Source organism: Enoplosus armatus, chromosome 2 (assembly GCF_043641665.1).
Source record: "Enoplosus armatus isolate fEnoArm2 chromosome 2, fEnoArm2.hap1, whole genome shotgun sequence".
NCBI lineage: Eukaryota > Metazoa > Chordata > Actinopteri > Centrarchiformes > Enoplosidae > Enoplosus > Enoplosus armatus.
In genome coordinates this window covers 20,478,473-20,503,968 of record NC_092181.1, presented here as the reverse complement: position 1 = coordinate 20,503,968, position 25,496 = coordinate 20,478,473, and the positions used below count along the sequence as shown (strand labels likewise).

The 25,496-nt window shown below is 42.6% G+C and overlaps 1 protein-coding gene across 1 annotated transcript in view; it reads right to left on the bottom strand.

Annotated features, from left to right (window-relative positions):
• Positions 1-168: 168 nt before the first annotated feature.
• The window catches only part of dclk2a (doublecortin-like kinase 2a), a 38,081-nt gene continuing 12,753 nt past the window's right edge, over positions 169-25,496 (bottom strand). Inside the window, exons 3-17 of the mRNA XM_070916697.1 lie at positions 16,727-16,856; positions 14,456-14,554; positions 13,893-13,943; positions 11,983-12,077; positions 9,776-9,863; positions 9,255-9,363; positions 7,911-7,968; positions 7,327-7,446; positions 7,095-7,241; positions 6,878-7,011; positions 6,311-6,388; positions 5,799-5,895; positions 4,761-4,841; positions 4,484-4,597; positions 169-1,654 (exon numbers count right to left, since the gene is read on the bottom strand). Of these exons, the coding sequence (XP_070772798.1) occupies positions 845-1,654; positions 4,484-4,597; positions 4,761-4,841; positions 5,799-5,895; positions 6,311-6,388; positions 6,878-7,011; positions 7,095-7,241; positions 7,327-7,446; positions 7,911-7,968; positions 9,255-9,363; positions 9,776-9,863; positions 11,983-12,077; positions 13,893-13,943; positions 14,456-14,554; positions 16,727-16,856 (2,211 nt within the window). The 3' untranslated portion in view covers positions 169-844. The remainder of the gene's footprint in view (positions 1,655-4,483; positions 4,598-4,760; positions 4,842-5,798; positions 5,896-6,310; positions 6,389-6,877; positions 7,012-7,094; positions 7,242-7,326; positions 7,447-7,910; positions 7,969-9,254; positions 9,364-9,775; positions 9,864-11,982; positions 12,078-13,892; positions 13,944-14,455; positions 14,555-16,726; positions 16,857-25,496) is intronic.

Here is a 25,496-nt window from a genome sequence, read left to right as displayed (position 1 = left end):
CATAACAAGGAGACTGCGAACCACTGCACTAGAGGTGACTGAGAAAATGTGTTTTGTAGTTCGGATGAACATGCCATTTAAATTGAACGTGAGCAGCCATTTGAGTCGGCTTTAACAGGTCTGATTATTTTTACATGCATGACTTCAAGGCGCGCAGAATCTCCCAAGTGGAGCTGAAGCTGTTGAACAGGTAAAGCACCGCCTTACTCTACCTACTTTGGTAGGTGTTACCTTTATTTTGTCAACCCACTGTACCTGTATATAGTAACACTTAACAGGAATCTTAAGTAAATGTGCAGTTACCATCAGGATGGCTGTGGTCAGAGAAAATACTGATGGCAGTTATACAGTAGTTGGATTACACTACAGGTAGCTAGGCTAGCAAGTTCAGACGTTTGATATGCTGAAATGCTTGTATTATGGACATACTGTCTCTCTGCTAAAGCAATAGGAGTTCACAATGTTGTGTATGTTTGTGTGTGTAATGAATAACTATTTACAAAAGAGCCACAGGGAGTCAAAATGGGATAATAAATAAAACAGAGTTCACATTAACGTGATGTAGTAATGCATGACTTCCAAAGACAAACCACTCAGAACAGTGATATATTCTCCACATCCTCCATTAATAAATACAAACATATATACAATCGACAAACTCTTGTATGCCTTGTATCCTCCGTCTCTGTAAATGAGTGAGATAGGAATGAGAGAAAAGTATGGACACAGCAGTCACTGGCTCAGTTTACAGCTACTGGAAATGGTGGAGTTTTAGCCTCCTCACCCCTCTGATACATACATGTGAAGAGGAGGGGGGAGACTGGCTACAGAATCGACCTGCCTTTCAAATCTCCATGAGCTCTTCAGCAGGTAGAGGACTGGGAGAGGGAGGGCCAGCGGGAGAGGGCGGGGTTGTGGATCTGGGAGGTGTAGAAGGAGGAGAGGGAAACAGGGTTGGATGGATGGGAGAGGGGGAGGAAGGTTCTTGTTTGGTTGGAGAAGAGAGGGAGAAGAATACGACCGGTTCGATGGGGGAGACCGGGGAGGGGGAAGCTTGTTTTGCCTTTTTGGTAGGAGAGAAGGAAGGGGCCGGTTTGGTGGGAGAAGAGGGAGAAAGAGAGGCTGGTTTGGGTGGAGATGATGGGGAAGGACAGGAGACAGGTGTAGAGGGAGTTGTGTAGGCGAAAAGAGCAGGAGGGCCAGAGGGTGAGGGCGTTTCTAGAGATACACAGGGAGGGGCGGAGGGTGATGTTCTTATTTCAGGTGGGGCGGAAACAGGCAAAGAGGTGATGGGGATAGTTTCAGCAGAGGGTGACGGGGAGACATGAAGCAAACTGACAGTGGCAGGGGGAGGGAAATCAACACCGTCAGTTGGGGAATGAGAGCAGGGAGCGTTAGAGGTGGATGTAGCACCAGCTACAGCAGTCCTCGCAGTCTTGGTGGGTGACACCAGCGTGGCAGGTTTTGGTTCTTTAGCGCGTGAAGCCCGTTTGGTTGGAGTAGCCGGTCCTGACTTTGTTGGCGAGGCTGCTTTGACTTGAAGGGCAGATGGGACTTTCTTGCCAGCCGATGATGGTGTACATGGCACAGTCTGGGGCCCTGGACGACGACGACGGGCGGTGAGCTGGAGGGTCTCCTTATCTAGAGCTGTGCTCTGGAAAAACAGACAGACCATCAGCTTCATGCTTACGTACCTCTGAAGTTCTAATGACACCAATCAGAACAGAGAGAGAAAGAGATATTGTGGGTCAATCTTAGCAATTTAGCATAAAGTGATCCTTGTGTGTTTTCCTCTGAGTCTAACTCTTGCAGTGAGAAATGGGTTTTAATCAACTTAATGTTTGATTTTCATACCTACAATCATTAACTGCTGACCCAGTTTTGTATTTTTTTTTTTAATGATTTCTATGAATGAACAACACACGTGATGAAATGGACATAAATAACTGAAAGATGATTAAACAAAAAGACAGAATGCTTCACACAGTACACTGACCCCACGAGAAGGAAAATCAGATCATCCGTGCTATTCTACGTGCAGCGAAGGGCAAATGAGAAAGTAAACGTTTACTTTTTCATTCAACAGATGCATACATACACGGCGCTTCTGTCTTGAGTAAAGCCAATGATGTGTTCTTATGTGGGACAGAAAAGCAGTAAATATCATGTTCCTCATTTGCCCTTGTGCTGAATCTCAGCAGCAGAACAGGCGAGGCGTAGCGTTAAGTGTTAGTACATACCATTGCCTTGGAGCTAAATCAGAGGGACGTAATGCAGGGAGAGGGGAGAAGCAAAAAGGGACAGAGACTAGTCTTAACTCACAGCTTCACAAAATAAAGTCAACACAACAAGCATGACGGCCAGTGGACAGTTCTTGTTCCAGCTCAGTGCCAATCTGGTATTTCAGATCATAAAGACATGTTCCAAACCAAATGACCCTTTGCGTTTGAGAGGACTGAGTTGGAACAAACTGTAAGACCTTCTACAAGTGACTAATTCAGACAGAAACATGTGTCAGTGAGTGATATATTTACATACAACTCAATAGAATGCAGTGGTAAGATATGATTTAAATGTTCAATGTACTAGTTTTAAAAGATACGGCTGGCATTATTCTATATGTTTCTTATTGTCAACAAAACCCATGAAAAGACTAAAACCAACAATGAATAGTTGCCTGATGTCTTATTCCTCTGTGCTATAGAGCTCCATTGGAGTTGATACACCATCCTGCTGCTAAATACTCGCAAGTGCACTGAATATGTAAAAAAAAAAAAAAAAGTCCCTAACAAATGCACCATTTACTCATGGTTGAATTAGGTTTACTAAAAACAGTGCTCCGCTATTTCCATAGGAACCAAATGGCTTGTTGCTGACAGTCACAGACAGATGGATACATGTAGGTTTGGGTCTTTTCATGGATTTTGTTGACAACAAGCAAAATATAGAATAATGTCAGCCTTATCCTTTAAAATGTGCAGGGGGATCCTGTATCTAAGGAAATAAAGCCACATTGGTTTGCATCCATCTCTGCAAATTGAGACTACAGAATGGCACCAGCTCAGTTTTTTATATTCTCCACAAGGTGGCACCAGAGTACCAATAACAATATAGATTTGTGGACCCACAGAAAGTAGATTATTTTTTTTTGCTTTATAGAATTAGATCACTAACAACAATAAGTAATGGCAGAGAGGGAGGCAAAATAAAAGTGCTCTTGCATCAGCACTGTAAACATGCGGAATAACCTCAACAAACACAGACGACTATTTTCACATCCCATGAAAGTTTGTGGCCAGTACAAATGGAATGAAATGAAAGCGAAAGGAGCAGAATGACAAGCATGAAACTAGTCAAGAGGTGTAAGTCAGACAGAGCGCATGTTGGGAGAGTGTTAGCGAGGTCCACATCAGTTGGTTATTGAGAGCAGTTACTGTACTGCAGCTGGCGGCCGGAGAGGAGGGGCAGGGGGCCTGAGAAAGAAACAGGAAGGAAGGAAGGGAAAGGGAGGGAGAATAAGGGGGGTGAGAGTTGTTACAGACGGAGGAAAGAGGGCGAAGGGAAGGGCGATGGCTGGAAAGGAAGAAGGCATGCAGGGGGTGGGGGCGGGGGGTATGAAGTGTGTACCCGGCTCTCAGCTCCAGGCGTCCCCTGTGGTCCTGGGTCGGGTGTGAGAGGGGTGAGGAGGAGGGAGGAAGAAGAGGATGGAGGGGAGGAGGAGGAGGAGGAGGAGGAGGGGCCGAGGCCAGGGCCCACGCTTACACCTCAAACTGTCAAATGAGATTTACAACACAAAATGAGACTCTTTGCAGCAAAGATCAAATGAATTCCTCATGAGACACTCCCCATCCCCTCCCCTCCCCCCTTTCCTGCTTTCAGTACAGACAGACAGACTGGAGAGAGCGGGCTGATGGGTAGTGTGACCTGATGAGATGAGGAGTGGAGGAAGTCGAACTGTATAACAGGAAATGATGCACAGTGAGGCTTGAAACTGACAGGAAGGAGGGATGTGACTGCTACAGCAATGACGACTTCTGCCCTGTCCGATTCTCCAAGTTTATTCCATCTCTGAAATCCTGTCTGACATGTTTACAGCAGCACAAGTGGTTTAGAAGTTGTCTTTAATGTCCTCTTGGATGATGATTGAGGCCAGATATTCTTGGCCCGGTGATTAAGTGGGCAAAAGATTCATTTAAAGTGAAGAAGAAGGAGTTCAAGCTTCTGTATTTGGGTCAGACATTCACCACCATGCAGTAAATGTTTGGAAAAGAGCCTGACATGTTCAAGCTATTAAACCCATGTCAACACCTCAATATTGCAGATTTATGAGGTCACTGAAAGTTTACAATCTCACAAAGGTCATTAGATTACTCTCTAAAGAGGGACTGCCGTAAATCACAGAAAAATTGGGCAAAAGTAGAACAGTGATATTTCTTAAATCATTCTTCATACGTTGGTTTGTGAATGTTTTTTTGGTGCTTACCATGATGACTGACACCCCGGCTGTGGTGTTGTTGTGCTTAGGCGCAGTGTTAAAGTGCGTCTTCAGTTTACCTGTGACCTCCATCTTCATGTTGTTCCCCATGACTGCGTCGTCCTACATACACACAAACATGCAATGAGGTGAAGTGGTACAATGGTTTTCCACGGAAGACACCTTAATGTACAAATCACAAATGCACAAAAGGCACGCCGCACTTAGAGGTTGTGTGTGCGCACACAAACATGCAAATACAGACACAAGCAGCGCTATGAGATACCGTGACCCAAGGGTGGGAGAGGATGTCTTGTGCTGTGTATCGAGCCTCAGCGTTGACCGTCAGCATCTTTCCAATCAGCTCCTGCAACAAAAAACACCACAGTTTAGGACGACTAAAGCTATTGCTTTACAAAATTATGTTATCCAAATTAATAATTTTAAAATGGGTTGTTGAAGTTTTTATTTTACATTGAAGCTGCAATAATTGTTTCGTCAGTACACTTGGGGGCAGCACTTCACAACAAGCTGAAATATGGCTAATGGTTTAGAAATTAACTGCCTGTTTACACAACCTGGAGACATGTAGCAACATTAGCACTCATTTAGAATCATGTTTGTAGCCACTTGATGAATGTAAGTCCAGTATTAAATACGTTCCTTTTAGCTCTGTTTTGGTCTCCATCAACTCCTGAGGGGAATATCTACTGTAGCTCCTCAGCTGCTAAAAGCTCCACCATGTTCACCAGCTAGTCGCTAACTGTGTCTGTCTGCTGTTTGGTGCTGGGCGGGTAGAGTACAGTAGGTTTTTAGAACTTTCTTGCTGAAAACAGCTGTCGGCTGCACGAGCAGTGAGACCGAACCAAATCCGTAGTTGCAGGCCATAAAAGACACTAAAAAGCCCCACAGAGCTGTAGGAACCTTTCATATTACAATCACTTCACATTTTTCATTTAAAAATATTGATTAGCAGCTTGAAGTAGGTTTATGTTATCGTTTGCTTGTACTCGTGTGTACTCACAAAGTCAAATTTACACCTGCACAGCGACACAACTGCAAGTAGCTCCATGCTGTGGTGTCTATAACTGTGCACTTGTCTACAGTGACAGGGCCGCTGTAATAGCAGTGGGTTTAATTAGCAGTTTGGTCTTGCATGCTGAGCGCGGTCTGTCACCTTAATACATGACATTAATTTAGAGGGTTGGAGGGGTTTCTGTGTCCTTGGGCGGACAATAGTCATTAAAGAGTATGAACCATGTGGGTTCACATGGTATGTGTGTGTGTGTGTGTGTGTGTGTGTGTGTGTGTCAGTGGTCCCAACCTTGGCTGAGTCAGTGATGTTGTCCCAGTAAGGACTGGGGAAGTCCAGCCGCCCCAGAAGGATCTGGTCAAACAGATCCTCTTGCATGTTGCTCTCACTACACAGCAAACAGAAATGTATAATGTATTACTCAGCACACGTGGCAAAATCTCTACATTGTGAATAAAACTGTACTCTGTTTGCAGCACTTTGCATAATAATAAAAAGCTTCACATGTAACCTACCCTTTAATTATATGGCTATTATAATAACCGTGAAGTGCTATAGAATATGGATATAAATCCCTCCCACACTATGACTGCAATCACAGCAACTGCTAGCTATGTAGCAGAAGATAACTGACAGGTATGAAAAAGCAAATTGCCAAATAATGTGACTGAACTCATTTTTATTATTATCCATGTCTGAAACATTGTGTTTATTGTTTTTTTAAACTGTAAATGATCATGTTGGTTTGGTACTACACGTGAGTAAACTTAATTTATGTTTTAAGATGGACTGAGGGCGGGCACCTTCTGAATGGAGGGAAGCCACACAGAAGGATGTAGGTGATGACACCTGCAGCCCAGATGTCCACCTTCAGACCGTAACTGTGGAAAGAGAGGAGAGACATGGAGACAGGTAAGGTCAGTTAGGGATTAACTGCAGCTAAATAGCTTACAGCAAACAATTTCCATCATTCATCATCCCAGTGTTCCCAAATACAGTAGACAGCTGACTCGACATAAAACAACAAAATAAAGTATTGACATTTTGGAAAGACAAGGTTTTCTACTATAATAATATGGAAGTAAATATACCATTACAACCATTTATGCTGTCGCATATACATGGTTTGTGTTGCTTTATTCAGTATGCAGATACAGAAAATACCAATCTGCTTTTAATCTCCATACAGCTGTTTACAACACAGCAGTATTGCAGACCCACATTTCTTCTCTGCTATTGTACGTAGAACAGATGTTTCCATTTAAACCAACTCACAGAAACATGTTTCTCTAACAAGCACCTTCCCTGGTGAAAACTAAAGATGTAGGTACTGAAAGCCCCGTACAGTATGCTGCCAAAAAGAATCTTACCCAGACTCTGCTATGATTTCTGGAGCCACATATGTAGGAGTTCCACATACGGTGTACAGAGGTCCTTCCACCACTGTGGCCAGGCCAAAGTCCCCAAGCTTCAACGACTTGGTGCCATCTGGATACTCAAACACCTAAAATGATAAACGTGTTCAGTTAAAGCCTACTGAGCAGCTGGATTTGTAGGCGAGAACGTGGTGCGAGCGTAAATACGTACCAGCAAGTTCTCCGGTTTAATGTCTCTGTGGACGACGTTCATGCTGTGCAGATACTTCAGAGCTCCAGCCAGATTGTACACCATGACGGTGGCGTCTCTCTCTGTGTATTTGGCCGAGGAGGTGATGGCATCGAATAAATCCCCTCCCTGCGCCAACATCAACAAAGTGGTTGGACATCAAACCGCACACAGAGATATGAGGATTGTGCATTGGTATTAGCCTCTGCTGTACCTTGACGAGCTCCATAACCAGGTAGAGTTCAGACGAAGTGTCCACCTCCTCTATCAACATGATGATGTTGGGGTGCTTCACCTTCCGCAGCACTGCGACCTCATTCTCTATGAGGTGCTCCTGGAATCACAAAGAGCCAAATAATCCAAGTGAGTGTTTTACTGTATGCTCCAGCACAGGAGGATTTACACTGAGCCATTATGCTTGTAAAAAGACGCAGCATTGTTGATTCAATCTGAATAGGTGTCAAGGGTGTGTGATTCAGTGCGTGCCATTGTCTGTGTGTGAAAGTGGGAGGATAATTTGAGTTAGGTGATGAATTAAACATTACCAGCATAATCTAACTGTGTGGGATAAGAGGATCAGAGACACACACAGATGATCCTGTGGCGTGCGTGTGTGTGTGTGTGTGTGTGTGTGTGTGTGTGTGTGTGTGTGTGGGTGTTAATAATGCACAGTGGAACACAAACATATGACCCTTGCTTACAAGTGTGTGCATGGCTTTGAAGGCAATACACACAAAGAGGGGAGAAGAAATGGGAGAAGGAGATGGGGAGAAAAAAAAAAAAAAGACAGGGTGAGACCTTTCCACTGCATTTGGCCTTGTCGATGATCTTCAGCGCAAACTCTTTTCCCGTGGACCTGAACAGAAACGGTGCAATTAGGGCCAACAATAAAAACAGCACTGACGCTGCAACTATGTCTGTAGTACAAATCAGGTGCTCACAAGAGAGCAGCAGTTTACAGTGAGCAGGAGCACTGCTACAGAGTTATTAGAGAAGCAGAGATGCAGTGCAGATACAGGCAGGCTCAACAGGAATCTGAGAACACACACACTTAACAGAGGAACCTAACACCAGAGTGTTTCGCTGCCATCTCAGGTTGACCACTGAGATGATCAACTTGAGATGGGTGCGGTCAGAAGTGAGCTCTGTTGCACCTGTAACCCCAACCAACAGTGATGTCATGGTGTACTGACACGCTCAGGAGTACACCCCTACAACGCTGCGGCAAGGTGAGACGTTAAACTACTGGAGGTCAGCGGTGGTTTTAAGTTACTCTTTAACCAATCTAGAGGTGTGTTGTTTGTGAAGTGTCTACATGCAAAATATACACAATCAAAGGGCTTCAACTCAAATGTACCCTGTGGAGTTTTTGACCACTAGTGGCGCTATGGAGCAACGTTTTGATGAGTGGGTCCCTGTTTTGTTTGTATGTCCACATGAGGAAGCACCTGTACGCGCACGCATGTGACGCAACACACCTTCCTGCCAATGGTTTAATACTATTCCAATGATAAAGACATGTAGCAATGCACCAACAAAAGACAGGTAAGAAGACTGTATATGTATGCAGTGAATGTAAACAATGCAGGATTAAGAATAATCAACACATCTGAGCATTGAGTCTTTTTCCAAGATTGCTCAGAGAGCTAGTAAGTGGACCTTTGAGCTTATATTGTTTTGGTCACATTCAGAAAATTGGCATCTGAAATTAATTCACTTGTTTTTTAGGCCTCAAGGACGCACACAAGACATTTTAGTAAGAAATACTTAGTGTAAACATAACTATGTTTGTTTACAAGGTACTCTCAGGGAACCTTTAAGTACTTCCCAGGAAGGTGCATCAGATTATGGGAGCACACACTTTGACAGGCCTCCTCTCATCTTCATCCCCGCTGTCTGCCTGGGCAGTGTGTTGACTCAGAGATTAAAAGGCTAATGAAGTGAATTCACCGCTGGGTTTAATCCATGGGATATTTCTGTCTCCACAATGCCTGTCATCAGGACTTAAAAACCCTGATGGAGCAGTACCGCACGTGACGCACGTCTCATTACACAACACGGCTCCCTGCTGGGCGATCACTGCAGACGGCTGGCAACTGGGCATTAAACATTTCTGGTCTGACTGAAATGTGTTTCACCTACCTCTCCACGCACTCTTTGACCACGGCAAAGTTGCCATCCCCGATGACCTTGCCGACCGTGTATTTTTCCGAGATGGTGGAGGCAGGCAGGTAGCGGTTGCCATTAACTGCTGAGGAGAGACACGGGTTACAACAGACACATCTTACAAAATCACACACAGGCAGCAGATGCACAGTGATCTCTACTCGTCTTCCTGAGCTGAAATATTATGTCTATATACACACAGACACACACAGCCCTAAAGTCATTTAGTTAAGTATCTGCTCACACAGCACTGGGATATTTCACTCTTATCCTCCACACGAGGCCGACTCTTTGCCACTTTTGTTGAGTAGGCAAATTCTGAAAAGTGGCCTGATGGGAAAAGATGGGGATGATTTTAAAGTGAGAGTCAATGTCATTTCCACATGCTGGAGGGTGAGGGAGTCCGTGCAATAGTAGTTGGCAGATCAGGTGAATGACTCGGACAGAAAAGTAGAGGAGGACAGGAGAGGAGGACAGGAGAGGAGGACAGGACGTACCCTCTGGACTCAGTCGATTGGTTTGCTCCTGGTGGTTGTTCAACGAGCCGTTTACATTCGGGGAAGAGATGTGATGTGACGGAGGGATCTGCAGGATGCAAATACAAACAAAAATAGAGATGAGCGCCCGGCCTAAAACAAAACCCACTGACAAGTCACCATGGCAACCTTAGGCTTTAAAAGCGCCCAGAAAACTTGCTGCACATGGATGAAACATAGATGGTTTATTGTTGGTGTGTCACGTTTTTAGTGGCTTTGACTGAGAGCGATATGTTACGTAAAAATGTTTCAAATGACTGAGACTGAGACTTGTTAATGAACATTACGCTCAAGACATGTAATTTAGAAAGCTATACAATTTTTATGCTCAGTTATTGTCTATTCACATGAAATAAAAAGCACTGCAGAGTTGTAGGAAAAGCTACCTGTGGCTACACAGTATGCTGAGATATTCTAGAAAGCAAACATTTTCTGAACAGAACAGCCTGTACATTAATCCTAAAATAAACATATTATTATTTAAATAGTGAACAGGTCTAAATAACGCTTGCTCTTCAAAATGTACAAGGTGTCAGAGCGACTGGAATAGATCGCCTCCTCCATATCCACTTATCATCACTGCACATAAAACCGTTATGGCTCCAAATGAATGATTCATTTGTTAAGAGCTTCGTTTCTGCAGAGCACAGCAGGGTAAATTTCAACATCTTATGGCTATATTTTTGAAATGTCAGCCATAAATGCATGTCCCCAGCATGAAATCAGAGCAGAGATATTTTCCATCATGTACAGTAGTGTTCTGTACCTTCCTGCACCATAATGTACTTTACCTTACAGTAAGGATGTATTATTTAGTCTAAAAGGGTGGCTCTCTGGACCAAAGTAGAAATGGGACACTTCAAGGTCTATTTTACAACTGGATACATAAAAAAGCTTTTTTCCTCTGATAAATAACTTCTTTACCTGGCTGTAGTTTACCTGGCCACTTCCATGTGACTGTTTTAGTGAAGGTGAGAGAGAGGGTGAGCGACTATGTCAGTAACATCCTTGTGCTTCCTCATTTAGTTTTTCCAAAACATGTTACTCCACTCAGCCTCTTTGCCAATGAATTTTAAAGCTGTCAGAAAATCATAAAAATCTAATATCCTGCCAAATGAATGTGGATGGATAAGTCTTTGACTGGGCTCTCTGGAGGAGCTTTGCCAGCTGGCTGGAGCAGTTAGAAACTCTGTAGTTTGGGACTAACACGCAGCTTACAGAAGAATCCATCAATAAATCAGATTAGTATCTCAAACTCCAAACCAAAAATACATCATAGAGCTGCAAAATGGGCTGTACACAGACCTGTGGGTCATACATGGCTGTCAGTCAGTGACTTGATGACTTGACATAGACTTATTTCATCATTTTGTGGTAAGTAGGTCAATGCGATTTGGCCTTATCCCCCACCTTAAAGTACAGACGTAATTTATGTGTCTAGAGCCTCCGAGGTGGCAGACCTGCACTTTACCAAGTCAGTACAGCTAAGTTCAGTGAAGGTTTGACATTTTTCGGAGGACAGATGCTGACTGAAGACCCATTTAGTTTGTATCTCGCACACATAAAATTTTACATTATTCCATTGATTGAGAGGTGACGGTAAGGCACCAAGAAAAAGGAAGGAAGACTGCAAGATAACAAATATGGATGTAACTGCAGTTTTTCAAAAATAAAAAAAAGCCTTGCAAAGGTTTTATGAGGAAGGAAATGCACTCATCATGCTTGTTAGGCTTCAAGGATACACACAAAGCTTATTGGTGAGAATACTGAATGTAAACAGAACTGTGTTTGCTCAGAAGAAAACTCCGCAGGGCACCTTTAACATCTTATCCATATAACTCTTTGACAGGTCCGGCCTCTAGGTCCGGTTGTCTTAATGAAGGCTTCCAGTGGACCCGAGTGAGATAAATTGCAACAGTCAATGAAAACATACAAATGGTGCCTAAGTCGTGAAAGTTAGTAGTTCTAAGCTATTTCACAGTCCCTGCTGTGTCTGTTAAATAGTCATGTCTCCCAATGTGAATGCACACCTACGGTATATGCTGTAAAACATATACTGTACTGTATAGATAATGTGTTCACGTGCAGCTGCAGGTTGTGGATATCTGTGTGCAAAACATCTACTGTATGTGTGTGGAGACACACATGGATGTGGTACACCGTCCTACCTTAAAACTGGGGATGGGTCGGGGGCTGGTGGGAGATGGAGTGGAGGACTTGGTGGACTTTGGAGTTGAGATCTGGCTGCTTGAGACACCATTTACTATATGGAGAAAAGCAGACAGGAGATACATAAGAGCAGGGGAAAGTGTCTGATTGTGATTTGTGTGTTTGTATATACACACACGTGTGTGAGATGAAACACACACACGTGTGTGAGATGAAACAGCTTGCCAGTGACTCAGCTTGTTCGAAGGTGCCTTTCTTCTGCTGCCTGCTAATCTATGGTCTATGTAATCTTCAGCAATTCATCCCAGAGAGACTACAAGCATATATTAAGAAAATGTCCCACACTGGGAAACTATTTCTTAGATGCGAAGCACCTCATCAAACAGGCTGTAACTTACTCGCACACTCACGTTCATGTTTAGCAGGTTGCACATTCTCCACAAGGGGGAGCTGTGTGGTCATTCTGGACCTGTTCTAATCTGCACATCTGTACAGTTTAGACCTGCCGATGTACATATGTTGACGTCGCCACTTACAGGCAAACAGTTGCTTCAACTTCAACACATGTGCCACCTGCAGGCAATTGGTATTATAACCGCATTTTTACCTACTATTAGCTAACCCTAACTACGATAATAGCCTCCACAACAAACAATGACAAATACTAACCTCCACACAAAAACAAAACTGCAGCTACAAACAAGCAAAAGCTACAGTTGTAACACTCGTAAAATACAGCGTCACATCTACAAAATCTATTACTTTCATTGCCTGCAGGTGGCGCACATTGGCAGGCTACATGACAGGTCTAAACTGCAATTGTTGAACTGAATGAATCTTTGTTGGTGTAAATATCTCAATATCAATTCCTTCCTCTGCACTACTATGTAACACATACCCCTAATATACTTTAGTGTGTAACAGGAGGTGCACAGGCGCGCAGCAGGGATGAGAGCTTCTATTGTTCGAGTGATTCATTCTCTCAAGAACAGACTATTTCAGCCTCCCTCTCTCTTGGTTTCTGGCACAAATACAGATACATAATGCGTCAAACTTAAAGAGTCTTCATCTGCATAAACCCAGCTGAGCTGAGGAAAATCATTTCACACAGCCTACAGGCTGCGTATTTGCACGACTGTTTCAGAGTTTTTGTTTCATTGTAAAACCACTTGGAGTTTTTTTTTCCACTGAACTATCCTCTGGGTATTTATCTTCAGTTTGTAAAGGAACTTTTGAAGCAATATTTGAGAAAACCTCAAACATACGACATGACATAAGCTTGTGATGCATTAAAAGTATAGTTTAACTTTTGAGCACCTCAGCTGCTAGATGAAGAGGCATGTGATGTAACTGCTCAGTGAGAGCAGGATTTAATTAACACAGCTGAAGAGTGAGTCTAATCAGTTCGTGGCTTTGGATCAATGGACTCTGCAGCAGCTGGCTCTCAAATGAGATAGATGTATATAATACATGGCACCCCGTAGTCTAGTCAAGCCGAAAGAAAAGGTAAAGCATCGTTTAATAAAGAAATTGAGAGAAGAGTTTGTGGCTCAGCACCATGTCACTGAAGGCATTTCACCTTCAAACAGAAGGACAGGCAAAAAAAAACTGGCACTGTTGAGATATAATGCTCATTTAATACCAGAAAACACTAATGGATGCATCATGGATGAACAATGTGGACAAAAGACTTACTATACTTAGATCCTCACCACTGTTGGGGTAAAAATGTAAAGTCTAGCCTGAGTCTGGCCCCGGAGGAAAGGCCATGTTGTTGCCTACAACCAAAAGCCTTTAGGACATCTTCTCAGTTTGTCGGGCTAACGCTGCATTCCCACAACGTCAGCAGTTTATGTTCTGATTAACAGAGTAAAGACAAAAAACTATGTGACACCATCACCAGCCTCACCTGGGGATTTGACTGGAGACTGACTGGTGGAGTAGTGGACAGTTTGCCTTGCTGCAGTGTCGGAAGTAACAACAACAACAACAACAACAACAACAAAAGAATAGTCAGGCAGATATGATTAGGTATATTCACGTTATAGCATACTTTGAAACTGGTTGAACTTTCAAGGCTAAACTGAGAGTGCAAGCATTCCAAACCTCTTCTTTAAACTTGACGTAATGGCTTGTAGAACACTAATTACTCAGCACAATGTCACCATCTCTCAATGCGCCACACAAATTGCTTAGTCACTCGTCAGAGCTGTTGAGGGTTTAGGATGACGCTGCCAAATAAAAACGGCTATTAATGTACCCGCAGTGTTACTCTGGCATCTGATAAATGGGATTATTTTATATTTGTCAAACATATTTTCACACACATAATATAATAATTTGCAAGACTTGACCTTTCAGATTGTCTACATAGGAGTTAATCTGTCATCTATGCATGAATATCTCTTAATTTAGGGCTAATACACAGTTTCTAGACTGTTTCTAGTATGTGTGTACAGTCATGTGACGTACCTGCACCAGGGGACTTGCTGCGGCGTAAAGGTCCAGGGCTCTTAGTTGTCCGGTTTGGAGTAGCAGAGCGGCCGTGAGACGACTTTAGCACTCGGCATTCTGGGGGAAACACCACACTCAGGGTCACGTTGGTATGTATTAACCTTCCTCTATCAACAAACCTGTTCTTTCTTCTCAGTCAGAGTTAATGTGGCACAACAAGCTGCTGTACCGGGGATATGGCCCAGGAAATGTCATTTATGTGGCGTGACTTCATGAATGGTGGTTACACTTGATTATGGGGACAGAGAGGCAGCAAAGAACAGAAGCAAATCGTGTAGAACAAATAAATGACCTGATATAGGGTTCCAGTTAGGGCTAAGCAAAGTTTTCAGTACCAATACCAAAACTATACTTTTTGGGATACCGTAACCTTCTATAACTATACAACTATACAACTTTTACTATCTAATACTTGTCTCTACAGATACATTTTGGTCAGAACCAAAAACAGACAAAAACAAACTAACAAGAAATGCTGTAATGTAGGATATACTCCCCTCAAGAACTGGGTAGAAAGATACCATATTGGCCATAAAAAGCCAGGCAGCTCTGAGAATTTCTTGTACATGAATGTGATTACAATTACATCACTCTAAATTACATACATTTGTTGATTTTTGTTGGCTTTGTCAGTACATAATGTTGAATTTCAACGGATTTGTAACTGATCTGAGGATAGAATATCCTGTTTGGTAAAGAGGCCCACTACACCTAAACACCTACATTATTTAGACTAGTTGGCAGAAATAAATTACAGCACTAATTATTGATTTGTTAAATATATAAAATATATATCACATCAAGATTTGGTACACATCAGTGCTACAAGTGGTATACTTTGTATACCAAGCACAAGTTTATTATTTAGTTTTCCTGTGGAATACAACATGTAGGCCACAACACAACACAGCACATGAACACATGAAACAAGCTTTAGTTTTTAATGGAGTTTGCTGAATGCTACAGCTGATGTTGTGATGTGTGCAGTAAGAGCAGGATGTAATGAAGCCTGTGGTAAACTTGTCAGGGTTGTGTTAATGAGGGTGGGGGCGGTGAGAGGTATAATGTAATGACACACACATGAAAAAAAACACGCCCACAGAAGCACACCCACAGTGCATTTCTAATGTGTTCCCCGTGCTTTATATTGCCAGATAATATTTCACTGACTGATTAAAAGGGGCTCTCAATATGGTGAAGATATTCTATGTTTACTTAAAAATGGTCAGTTTTAAGTTTTGCTGAGGGTCCAGTTAGCAGTCGGCTGTTCTGTTCTTCTATGTACCTCTTCTGATCACACCATTACAACATGTCTTTTCCCATGATCTATTTCACAGGCCATTTTATACATCGTTATTCTTTCCGTGTACTGGACCTACTTTGAAAAAGAAAGAGCAGCTTCTGTACCTTCAGCAGAGAGTACAGTGTGCCTTTTTTGTTCTTTCAAAGACCTAATTCTTAAAAGTGGAGCACAGGAGTGTAAGTGGGACGAAAGCTCCAAACTATCTCCTTATACGACCGATCCACCATCACTCATCCTCAGTAACAGTTAACACAGTGTGTGTGTGAGGCTACACCTCCCTGTCGTTAGCTAACCTGACAAAACGACAAAAAAATTAAACAGGATGTCAATAGTTTGGACTGTTACTATAATAAACTCCTTCCTTCCCATGAGGTTGTCCCATGTTGGCTGACGATCTACACAGCTTTGACAGCGAATGGATCTGCTGGTTTAAAGAGGTCATATCCTGCCTGTGTGCTCTAAAACATTCAGTGTTTTTTCTACACGATAAAGGGGTGATAACCAACACAGGGTGTGCACAATATACTGCACGTACAACACATACGGCACACAACATGAACACAAAGGCATTCACAGAAGCACACAAGAATGAAAGAGGGCAGCCTCTTTTCTTTACCCGACAGCAAGAATGTGTGTGTGGAAATGTGTAACACCAATTATTTTCTGTAGATGCTGGACTGACCACTAAATATGTATGTAAATGTATGTAAATACAAAAGCTCACTTTCAAAATTATGATATTCTGAATTTAACTGGAAAGAGAATCGAGTAAGAAAAAGAGTATTTTAAACAAACAAACCTCATATCTTGCTGTCAACTTCCTAAAGGAAATGAGGGTTGCAAGCACTAAGTGAGGGAAGAACAGGGCACTGAGGTGAACACACACACACACAGACGGATGTTTAGTTAGTCTTAGTCAGGCCTACCAGTCACAAAGGCTGTGGAAGCCTTACCACTGTGATCCAAAACAAAGTCGTCCTGCGCATAGCGGTGCTTCTCTGGGCCGCATGCTATAAACACATCATCGTCCCCAAAGAAGTCCTGCAGGCAGGTAATCTGGAGGAAGAAGAAGGAAGGAGAGATGAACAAAATGGAGAATGTGCACAAACACTGAAGGTTGCCGAAGGTTTCGCACTGTACTTATTGACAGTTGGTAGCAGTAACCAGCAAGAAACTTAGCAAACATGGCACAGAAACTTGGAACTTTAGCCATGCGACAAATGTAGTGCGTAAAAAGTACAATATTACCATCTGATACAACGTTATATATCCAAGTACCTCAAAGTAGTTACTAGAGTAGTTACTTTTTACCACATAATTTGTGAACAAATACAGTGACAGTTTCGTTCATAAGGCAGGCATGGATGATGGAGTTTGGTTCATCAGTGTTCCTAGCAGTCCCAGGCACTTCACACAATTCTTCATTAGTTTCCATGATGTTTACTGGCCTTCAGTCATTGTGTTGTGGCGGTATTTTCAGATGCAAAATAATTGCTTCACTCTATGCTCATTTAAGTGCTCATAAATTAAAATCAGTCTGTGTGATGTGTGTGGTACGGTAACGTCGTAACTGTGTGACTCTGCATGTGTTTGAGTGTACAGCACAGAAGCACAGAGCATAACAACAGGACGAGGTCAAAACACTCTGACATCCAGAATACTGCAGAGTCACGGGAGGAAGCAGTACAGTTAGCGTTGTGTTCCGCAGGGTCATTTGTCTTGCTTTTTCTATTCTGTCTCACACTGTGATCATCATTTTCTCTGCAGCTCAGAGCCCTATGCCTTTTACACCCACGACCCACCCCTGGAGACGGAAACAGAAGTTACTTTTAAAGTTTAGTGAGTTGTGCCCACATACACACACACAGATTATCCCTCTGTTGCTGTAGGTGTACTGGACAAATAGGAAGACAAAAGAGGAAAGGATCCGCTCATTATCCCACCCCCAACCACACACAAGTGCACCCACACACTGCCAGGCATATGTACAGTATGTACACACACACACACACACACACACACACACACACACACACCCCTGAAACAAGAGTAAGGAGGAGGAGTGCGAGATGGCTGAAGATTGTGGGCAGATGGATCCTCTAGGGGAGATTGGAGGGCTGACACAGTGGGGGAAAGTGTGAGTGTGTGTGTGTTTGTGTGTGTGTGTGTGTGTGTGTGTGTGTGTAAGATGGGTAAAAGAAGAAAAGCCAAACGACCACTAAAGAGCACAATCAATCTCAACAGTAAAAAGAGTTGGAGGCTGAGAGAAAAGGGAACAGAAGGGGAGTAGGAGTGAGACATCTCACAACTAAAATAGCAAAACTGGAGTATTTAACACAAACAAATATACAGTAGGCCTGAGTTACACATTCATTAATAATACATAGGACACTTCACATGCCACTTCTGCATGTCCTACATTCAGACAGCATCAATTAAAAATGAAACAGGATGCAGTATCCATGACATTCTCATAAATAATAAAAAGAAACAGCATTTCATTTGAATCTTTGAGGCAAACTCGTGGCCTCTTTACATGGCAACAAATAAAAAGAAATCAGTGAAAGTAGAAGAGAAGAGTCTATGTCATATGTGTCCACACTGAGCTGTGGCAGATTATCAAAGGTTTCGACATAGCTGGAGTGGATGCCATTCTTTACATGTGCTCTCACTCTGGAACTTGGCAGCTGATCGCCACACCATACTGTCAGGGTTGGAATCACCATAGTAACAGCCCACACGGATAGTCAGATGCGTCAAAAATGGACTCTGGTGTAGGGCAAGCTATGATCATGAGAGAGTATGTCATGCGGATATTAGATAATATTTCTTATTAATCCACACACTGCTTTCTCTGGTGTGTAGACACAATCGCTGATAACGCTGTCCTGTGTTTTTCCATCCACTCAGCGGGCTGAGTCGGTAGGGAGCACGCTGGTCATTTGATTGGGGACAATGTGAGACAGCAACACAGGGACTGCTGAAGTGAGCACTGTCTCCAGGGACACCACCAACCGTGATGACATCAGCAGTCCGAGGACCTTAGTGACAGCTCAAAGGAATAGTTTGTGCAAACAGCTAGACCGGCTCTGTCCAACTGTTTCAAAAGCTGCACCTGTAAAGCCGTTAATAAAACGTATAACATGTTATATATCGTTTGATTTGTAAGTGTAAAAACAACGACTTGCTGTTGGGGTTTATGTGCCGGACTATTTCTTGGCCAGGCACAGTAACTTCCTAGAGTCTGCCCTGGTTGCCTGGTAACTGCTCAGGACCAAAAAAATAGTCCAGCACATAATCCCCTGTAACACTGAATTGTTGGTTTTACGGTTCATTTGTTTATGGATTAAACACACGACATATAACGTGTTGCTAAGTGAGCAGATTTTTTACTGATAGAACCAGAGTAGCTGCTTCCCCCCGTTTCTAGTCTTTGTGCCAAGCTAACCATCTCCTGGCTGTTGCTTAGCATTGGCATCGATATGTCCAACGTTCGTTTTAAGTCATGTGACATGGTTAGACGACCACAAGCCAGGCTCTGCTTTTTCACTTCTGCACCTAACAAACCATGGCATGCACACACACTGAATAAAATCACCTCACAATAATTTGAATTCCAATTTGAATCCATCCAACAGGCCTTAACCAAGTTATCTTGCTGTTACCACAGGACATGCTTGTCCCTGCACCACCTGACGCAACAGGGTTATTGTGAAGAAAAGGAACTCTGGGCTGGAATATTATATACCTTTGTAAAGAAGGCCCCTGGCTGTATTCTCATTTACTTTCACCCCTACACACATCTCTCTCTGCAAGGCTAGCACTGCTGTGGCCTGTGATAAAGTACTTTTCAGCTGGCCTGTGACTCTCAGGGGAAAGCAGGGAAATGGAGACAAATGGTGCCTGTATAGACACACGGGTTTGAAAAGGTAAGAATGAAACGAGGTCAAGTGGTTGGGAAATTATGTTAAATGACAGAGTCTTTTAAATGATCGTGTTTTAATTTAGATGCACTTAAAAAAAAAAAAACGGCACTATTTCCTGGTTAAATTACTGTATATTTAAGATTATTGAAGAATAAAGAATAGATGCTTTGAACAAATGTGTTTTTGTTGATTAATCTTGAACTTGTATCAGATGAAGTATGTAGGGTAAGCAAGGAAGTCTTATCAGTGAAGAATATTTCATATTAACAAAAAAACTGCGACAAAAGGTGCGACAAGGCACACTTCTGACCACACCCAGGTGGTATAATAGTATGAAAGTCATGATGATGATGATGATGATGATAATGAGGTGCCTTATTAATCTGCCAAGCTCTCACTCACTCATAATGTCACCACTCTGACTTGATCCCTCCAGCTACACGCTGCTGTACTGGCTGAGTAGATTGATTTCTCCCTTCACCACCCAGTCTCCTGTTCTAGTTCCTTATCCAGCAACGACATGAATTAAATTATGTTGCTGTTGCTGAAACTTAAAAACACGTCTAAATAAGACACCCAGTGTAACGTGCTGAAAATGTGAACATAATAGGGTGTTTTCCTTAAAAACAACAAAATCTCTGCAGCAGATTATTTGGAGCAAAGACGTAAAAGGAGTATGAATGTCAGGCTGCATTGTCCATGTTTCTCTTTGCTCTTGTCAACCACTGCCAGGATAAACAGCCAATGGCACTCCATCGCCAGCGCTGTCCTGCTAGGGCTTGTCTCTGCCAATCAGTGAAGTGAACTGTTCACAGGGTTCTGTATTGGCTGGGTGACGTGTCTTGAGGGTAAACTGAAGTTTGCCCTCCAAGATGCGACAACCCCCCCTCCTCTCGTATGTCTGACCTTCTCTTGCTCCCACCATCCGTCTGTGTCCTCCGTCTTGCCTGCTGTACTTTCTGCCCTGCTAAGCTTGGCAACAGAGGAAATACAGGCCAAGGGCTTAAAGTGTGTGCGCGTATGAAAGCATCAAAAGGTATCTGTTTATTAGGCCAATTACAAACCCTTACCTTTTTAAGACATTATAACATTAAGTGCAAAATGAACATACCCCCAAAACAATCATCAGAGTTGGACTGAAACTTTTTTTAAGATACTAATAATTAAATAATGGGCAATAGGTTCCCACACAGTCAAGGCTGCAGATCCATAAATAACCGAGGATTTTAACAAATATATATTAAGTGGGTGGTTTTGATTTTCAAGCCATGAAAATAAACCAAATAATCTTTTATCCAAATATATTCACAGCACACACAGTGTCAACATACTGCACTAGGATTTTAGGGGAGGAAATGTGTCTTCTCTTGTACTTATAAGGGCTGTGTTCCAAAAACCAATGTCACACAGCAGGTGCTAAGAATTTAGGGCAGTGAAAAAGACTGCAAATGGCTGAACAAGAAAGTAAAGGCTTTCCTTGTGGTGGCTGACAGGACAATGATCACTGTAATCATTGGGTACCAGCAGCCCCATTTACCTCGAAACCCCTCATTGCTGTTTATCACCCTGAGCCAAATGAGCAGGAGGCAAAGAAGGTGGGTGGGGTCCTGAGGGAAAGACGAAAAAAAACAGACAGAAAGATCGAGATCTCTGCCTCATGCCTTGGGGAAGGTCAGCCTACACAACACTCCTGCTGTTACAAAGGAAAAGCACCTTAATACAAGCTTAAACTCTCACTTAAACTGTTCCATGCAGATAGCTAGATGTCTATTAAGTTTGCCAGGGTGATGCTTAGGCTAAAGCTAACCAGATTATTAACTCTATTTGAACTCTGACTCACAGGCAGAGGCTGCTTCCCAAGTTTAATTCCTCTGGATTAGAGCGGTAAATCTCAGGCACGTGTAACAGCCAAGACAAGGCGGCGGCACAAAAATGAGCAATGAGAAATCTAAACTCATCATTAACTCGCTACTGTGGATTCACTACATTAGCTGCATTAAACATTAGCAACTAAATACTTTGTTTTTTGCAACAAATTCAAGTGGTTGTTCAACCTCTAGAACATTCAAGAGCAACTTTACAGATTCAAAAGTTCAAACAAAACACATCACTCACTGACTAAGAAACATGATAAACAAGCATGTCTTCTTGGGGTTTTCATAAACAGGATTTCATTAATTCATGAGGGACATTTTAACTGGAGATACTGAAGGCAAAAGCACTTCAAAACAAAAGTGGCATAAATTCAAATTGGCAGTTTTCCTACATTTGTAAACCAATTTAGGGAAACTCCAAGGCAGTGTGGTGAACTCTGCCTCACACCAGCCAGGGGCTGGTTGGCCTATAACACATTACACAGCCGTCTGGCTCTCTCTGTCATATTCACACATAGAAAGAACTACATTACAGTGCCTAACCTCAGGCTGTCTGAATGAACATGAGCACTGAGCTCTTTATACTCAAATGGAGCTGTGCAAGAAGGAATGAAGAGAGTGGGAGTATAAGCCTAAACATGCACACGCAACATTCAGCCCAAATGAGCCTCAGTAGATTACGCTACTCATTTCGAAAATGAGACTTGCAGAATTGCTGAGGTGCTAAGAGATCCACAAGAGATGCATAAAATGTTTGTTTTTGTTGCCAATTAACATAATACTCAGTCTCCAATTAAAAACCAACATTATCGCTGCACTTAAAGTGGCTATTAGGCAATAAATGCTCAAAATATAATACTGAAGTTCCAGAAGAAGTCCCCAAAGAGCCACATTAATATCTCTTAGAACGTAACATCATGTTTGCACTATTCAAATACAATAAATAAATAAATAATACTGTCCACTAACATGAACATCAACACTCTTACAGCCGGAGTCACCTCAAGACAACTAGAATAGACACTGTTTGATGTGCAAATGAAACTCCACCATCAGTATCACATTCGTGCTACAGTTGTCAGGATCACTTAGACACACAACTCGTGATCTGCCCTGCGCAAAAATATTCATCACATCAATCTGCCTAAACTTGCTGAGGCAATCTGGGCTTGCTTGAATGATTAAACTCAAGTAGACAAACAATAGTGTGTGGGCTGCGGTTTGTATGCTGGCTAACCATAGCATGATGTCAACGCTCCTGTTGGGAGAGTGAAAGGCCTGCTGCAAAGAATGAATGAGAGTCAGGCTTTGACAAACAAAACAAAACAAGTGGTTGAGATCACACAGCACACAATGGATGCCCTCCCTGTCTGTGGCCTCCACACATTCGGCACAGCCGACAGCCCCATGTCCCCCCCGACACCCCTGCTCTCCGTCGTCTGCCGGCTTTTTGTTTTCCTGTTTGTCAATGCAGGGTATCATGCCAGCACTTGTGAAACGTGGAACAGGCACTTTTGCTTTATTAACACAATGAAGTATGTTTGTATCCCCCCCTCAATCCCACAATCTTCAGCCATCTCGCACTCCTCCTCCTTACTCTTGTTTCAGGGGTGTGTGTGTGTGTGTGTGTTATGTGTGTGTATGTGCGTAAGCCATCTGCTAGGACAAAAAAGAGGGGTTCTGGATTTGCAGTTTTCATGTCCAAAGGCAACCATGTTGTGCCAAGGTTTCATCTTTTTGACTTCCTCTGATTTAGTTTCTGACTATCAAGCTTTGAATTTGTCAGGTTTGTTTATACAACCAGAAATCACAAGGTTGTCTTAAAGGGCATTACAGTCTGTATCATATACGATACCCCCTGTTCTTCCTTAGACCCTGAATAAAGACTAACTAAATTAAAAAAAAATCGATTAGTTGGGACGTCACCAAACACTGCAAGAAATTCAGATTGTAAAAGCTTGATTCATCAATGAGCCCGGTACAAACAAAAGCATATCGCTGAACCTAGCCGAGAAAATTCCTCGTTGAATTGTGTCATTGCACGGGTATCAGATGGTGCTGTATGCTAATGACAGTACAGGACAATAGGTGGGCATGCAAATTTCATGGCTGTTGACCTAAATGGTGGCGTTTAATCCAGACTTGGCCCTGAAAACAGCTCACGTCTGACAATCAGATGGAGCCCCCGCGTGGCCTTCACCCCAGTTAGTCAAAGAGGGAGACAGTTGTATTAATCTGTCTGTAACTGTCAGCACGTTTCCCCGTCCTGCCAGGAGGGTACGTTAATGACAAGATATCATCCCCATTAATATGATAACACGGGTGAGCAGAATATTACACACCTTAATGAATGTAACCCCTTTAACTGTTGGCACACGATAGCAGAGCAGCACGTCCCCGCTAACACATGTACTGTAAGACCTGGGCTGGTTTAGAGTATTGGAGCGTGTCATGTGAAACGATGCCACAGTGCATCAGTGTCACGCTAACTAACATCCACCTCCCTCTCATACGCATGTGTATGCCCCCAAAACCCAGCAATCCATGCACTATGGACAAGCTAGCTGTTATCTTTATGACATGTTGGTGATCAAAGATTTGCTCTTACTCCGGGGCTGTGTTCACTACAGCAAGTATTTTATCTTACCACTACTATGAGTACTTCTACTGTACATAGTACTCTGAGAGTTATTCCTAAGATCAATTCATAAAGCCGCTGAGGGCAACTTTCACTAAGGAATGTGGAGAACTTTTAACCTAAGAGAAGTGGCAAGATTGAGCTTGTCACTATGGAGATCAGTACCTCCTATTAAATGACCAAGCTTTCCTATCGTGTCTACAGGTTGGATAATAGGCAGTAGATCCCTGTCTGCACAACTTTGGGAAGAGCAAATACTGTTGCCATGTTCACCAATAACGTAACATGTTTCTCTGACAAATATAGCTGATTTAAAAAGGGAAAAAACGAACTAACCTTTTGAAACCAACAAAAAATAAAGGAAATTGATGAGCATCCTGAGGAACTGAGCAGATCTTCCCAAGCAAATTTTTACTGCTGCCTTCAGGATGTCAGTAGAATCTGTTAATAAAAGTAATCGTTATTCTATCTCCTTTATCCCCTCTGCTTTCCATCTACTCAGATCTTAATAGCCTAGTTGTATACTCTTTTATGGCTTTGTTTTCATATTTTATTTGTTTGTTTATATGTGTGATGTCCTGGGTAGCGAGCTTCTGCCTATGCTGGTAATTGCCCATGAAGGTATAAATGAAGTTGAACTGAACTTCACTGAATACATAATCATGGAAATAAAGCTGCCTTTTTTGTTTATTTGTGTTTTGGTGGCTACTTTTAAGACAGTTTGCGATTTTGTTTGGGTGACTTTTGCAGCCTCTGGAGTGTCTAAATGTTTTTTTTCCCCCTCACAGATTTTGAGCTATTTTCAATGCTAAAATGCTTCATGAATTACTCTTAAATTCTGACTGACAGAAACACAGACAAGTGTTTTCTAGGCACATAAATACATTTAACTTGATCTGCATTTTTCCATTTGCCTTCTATTTACTACACTGTTATCTGTAGAAAGCAACATACAGTAAGAATTGTGCATTGAGCATTTTTAAGTGGAGTTTGTTGGGAGTAGTCCCAGTCTGCCGCCTCTACCCACAGCATGGCGTCAAATTCTTTGTGCCCTGATAAACTGCTGCAGTGGTGAGACCTGCGAGTGACCTTGTATGCATGCAGAAGCACTAACGTACTTGCCCCTAAGAATTTCACACAGACGTAGACAGGACGGAGAATCGAATTAAACCCATGAGTTTGTTTTATGCAACTGAAACAGCGTGAATTTCTTTCATAAACTAACATTGCTTATGTGGGTTTTACAAGATACACAGTA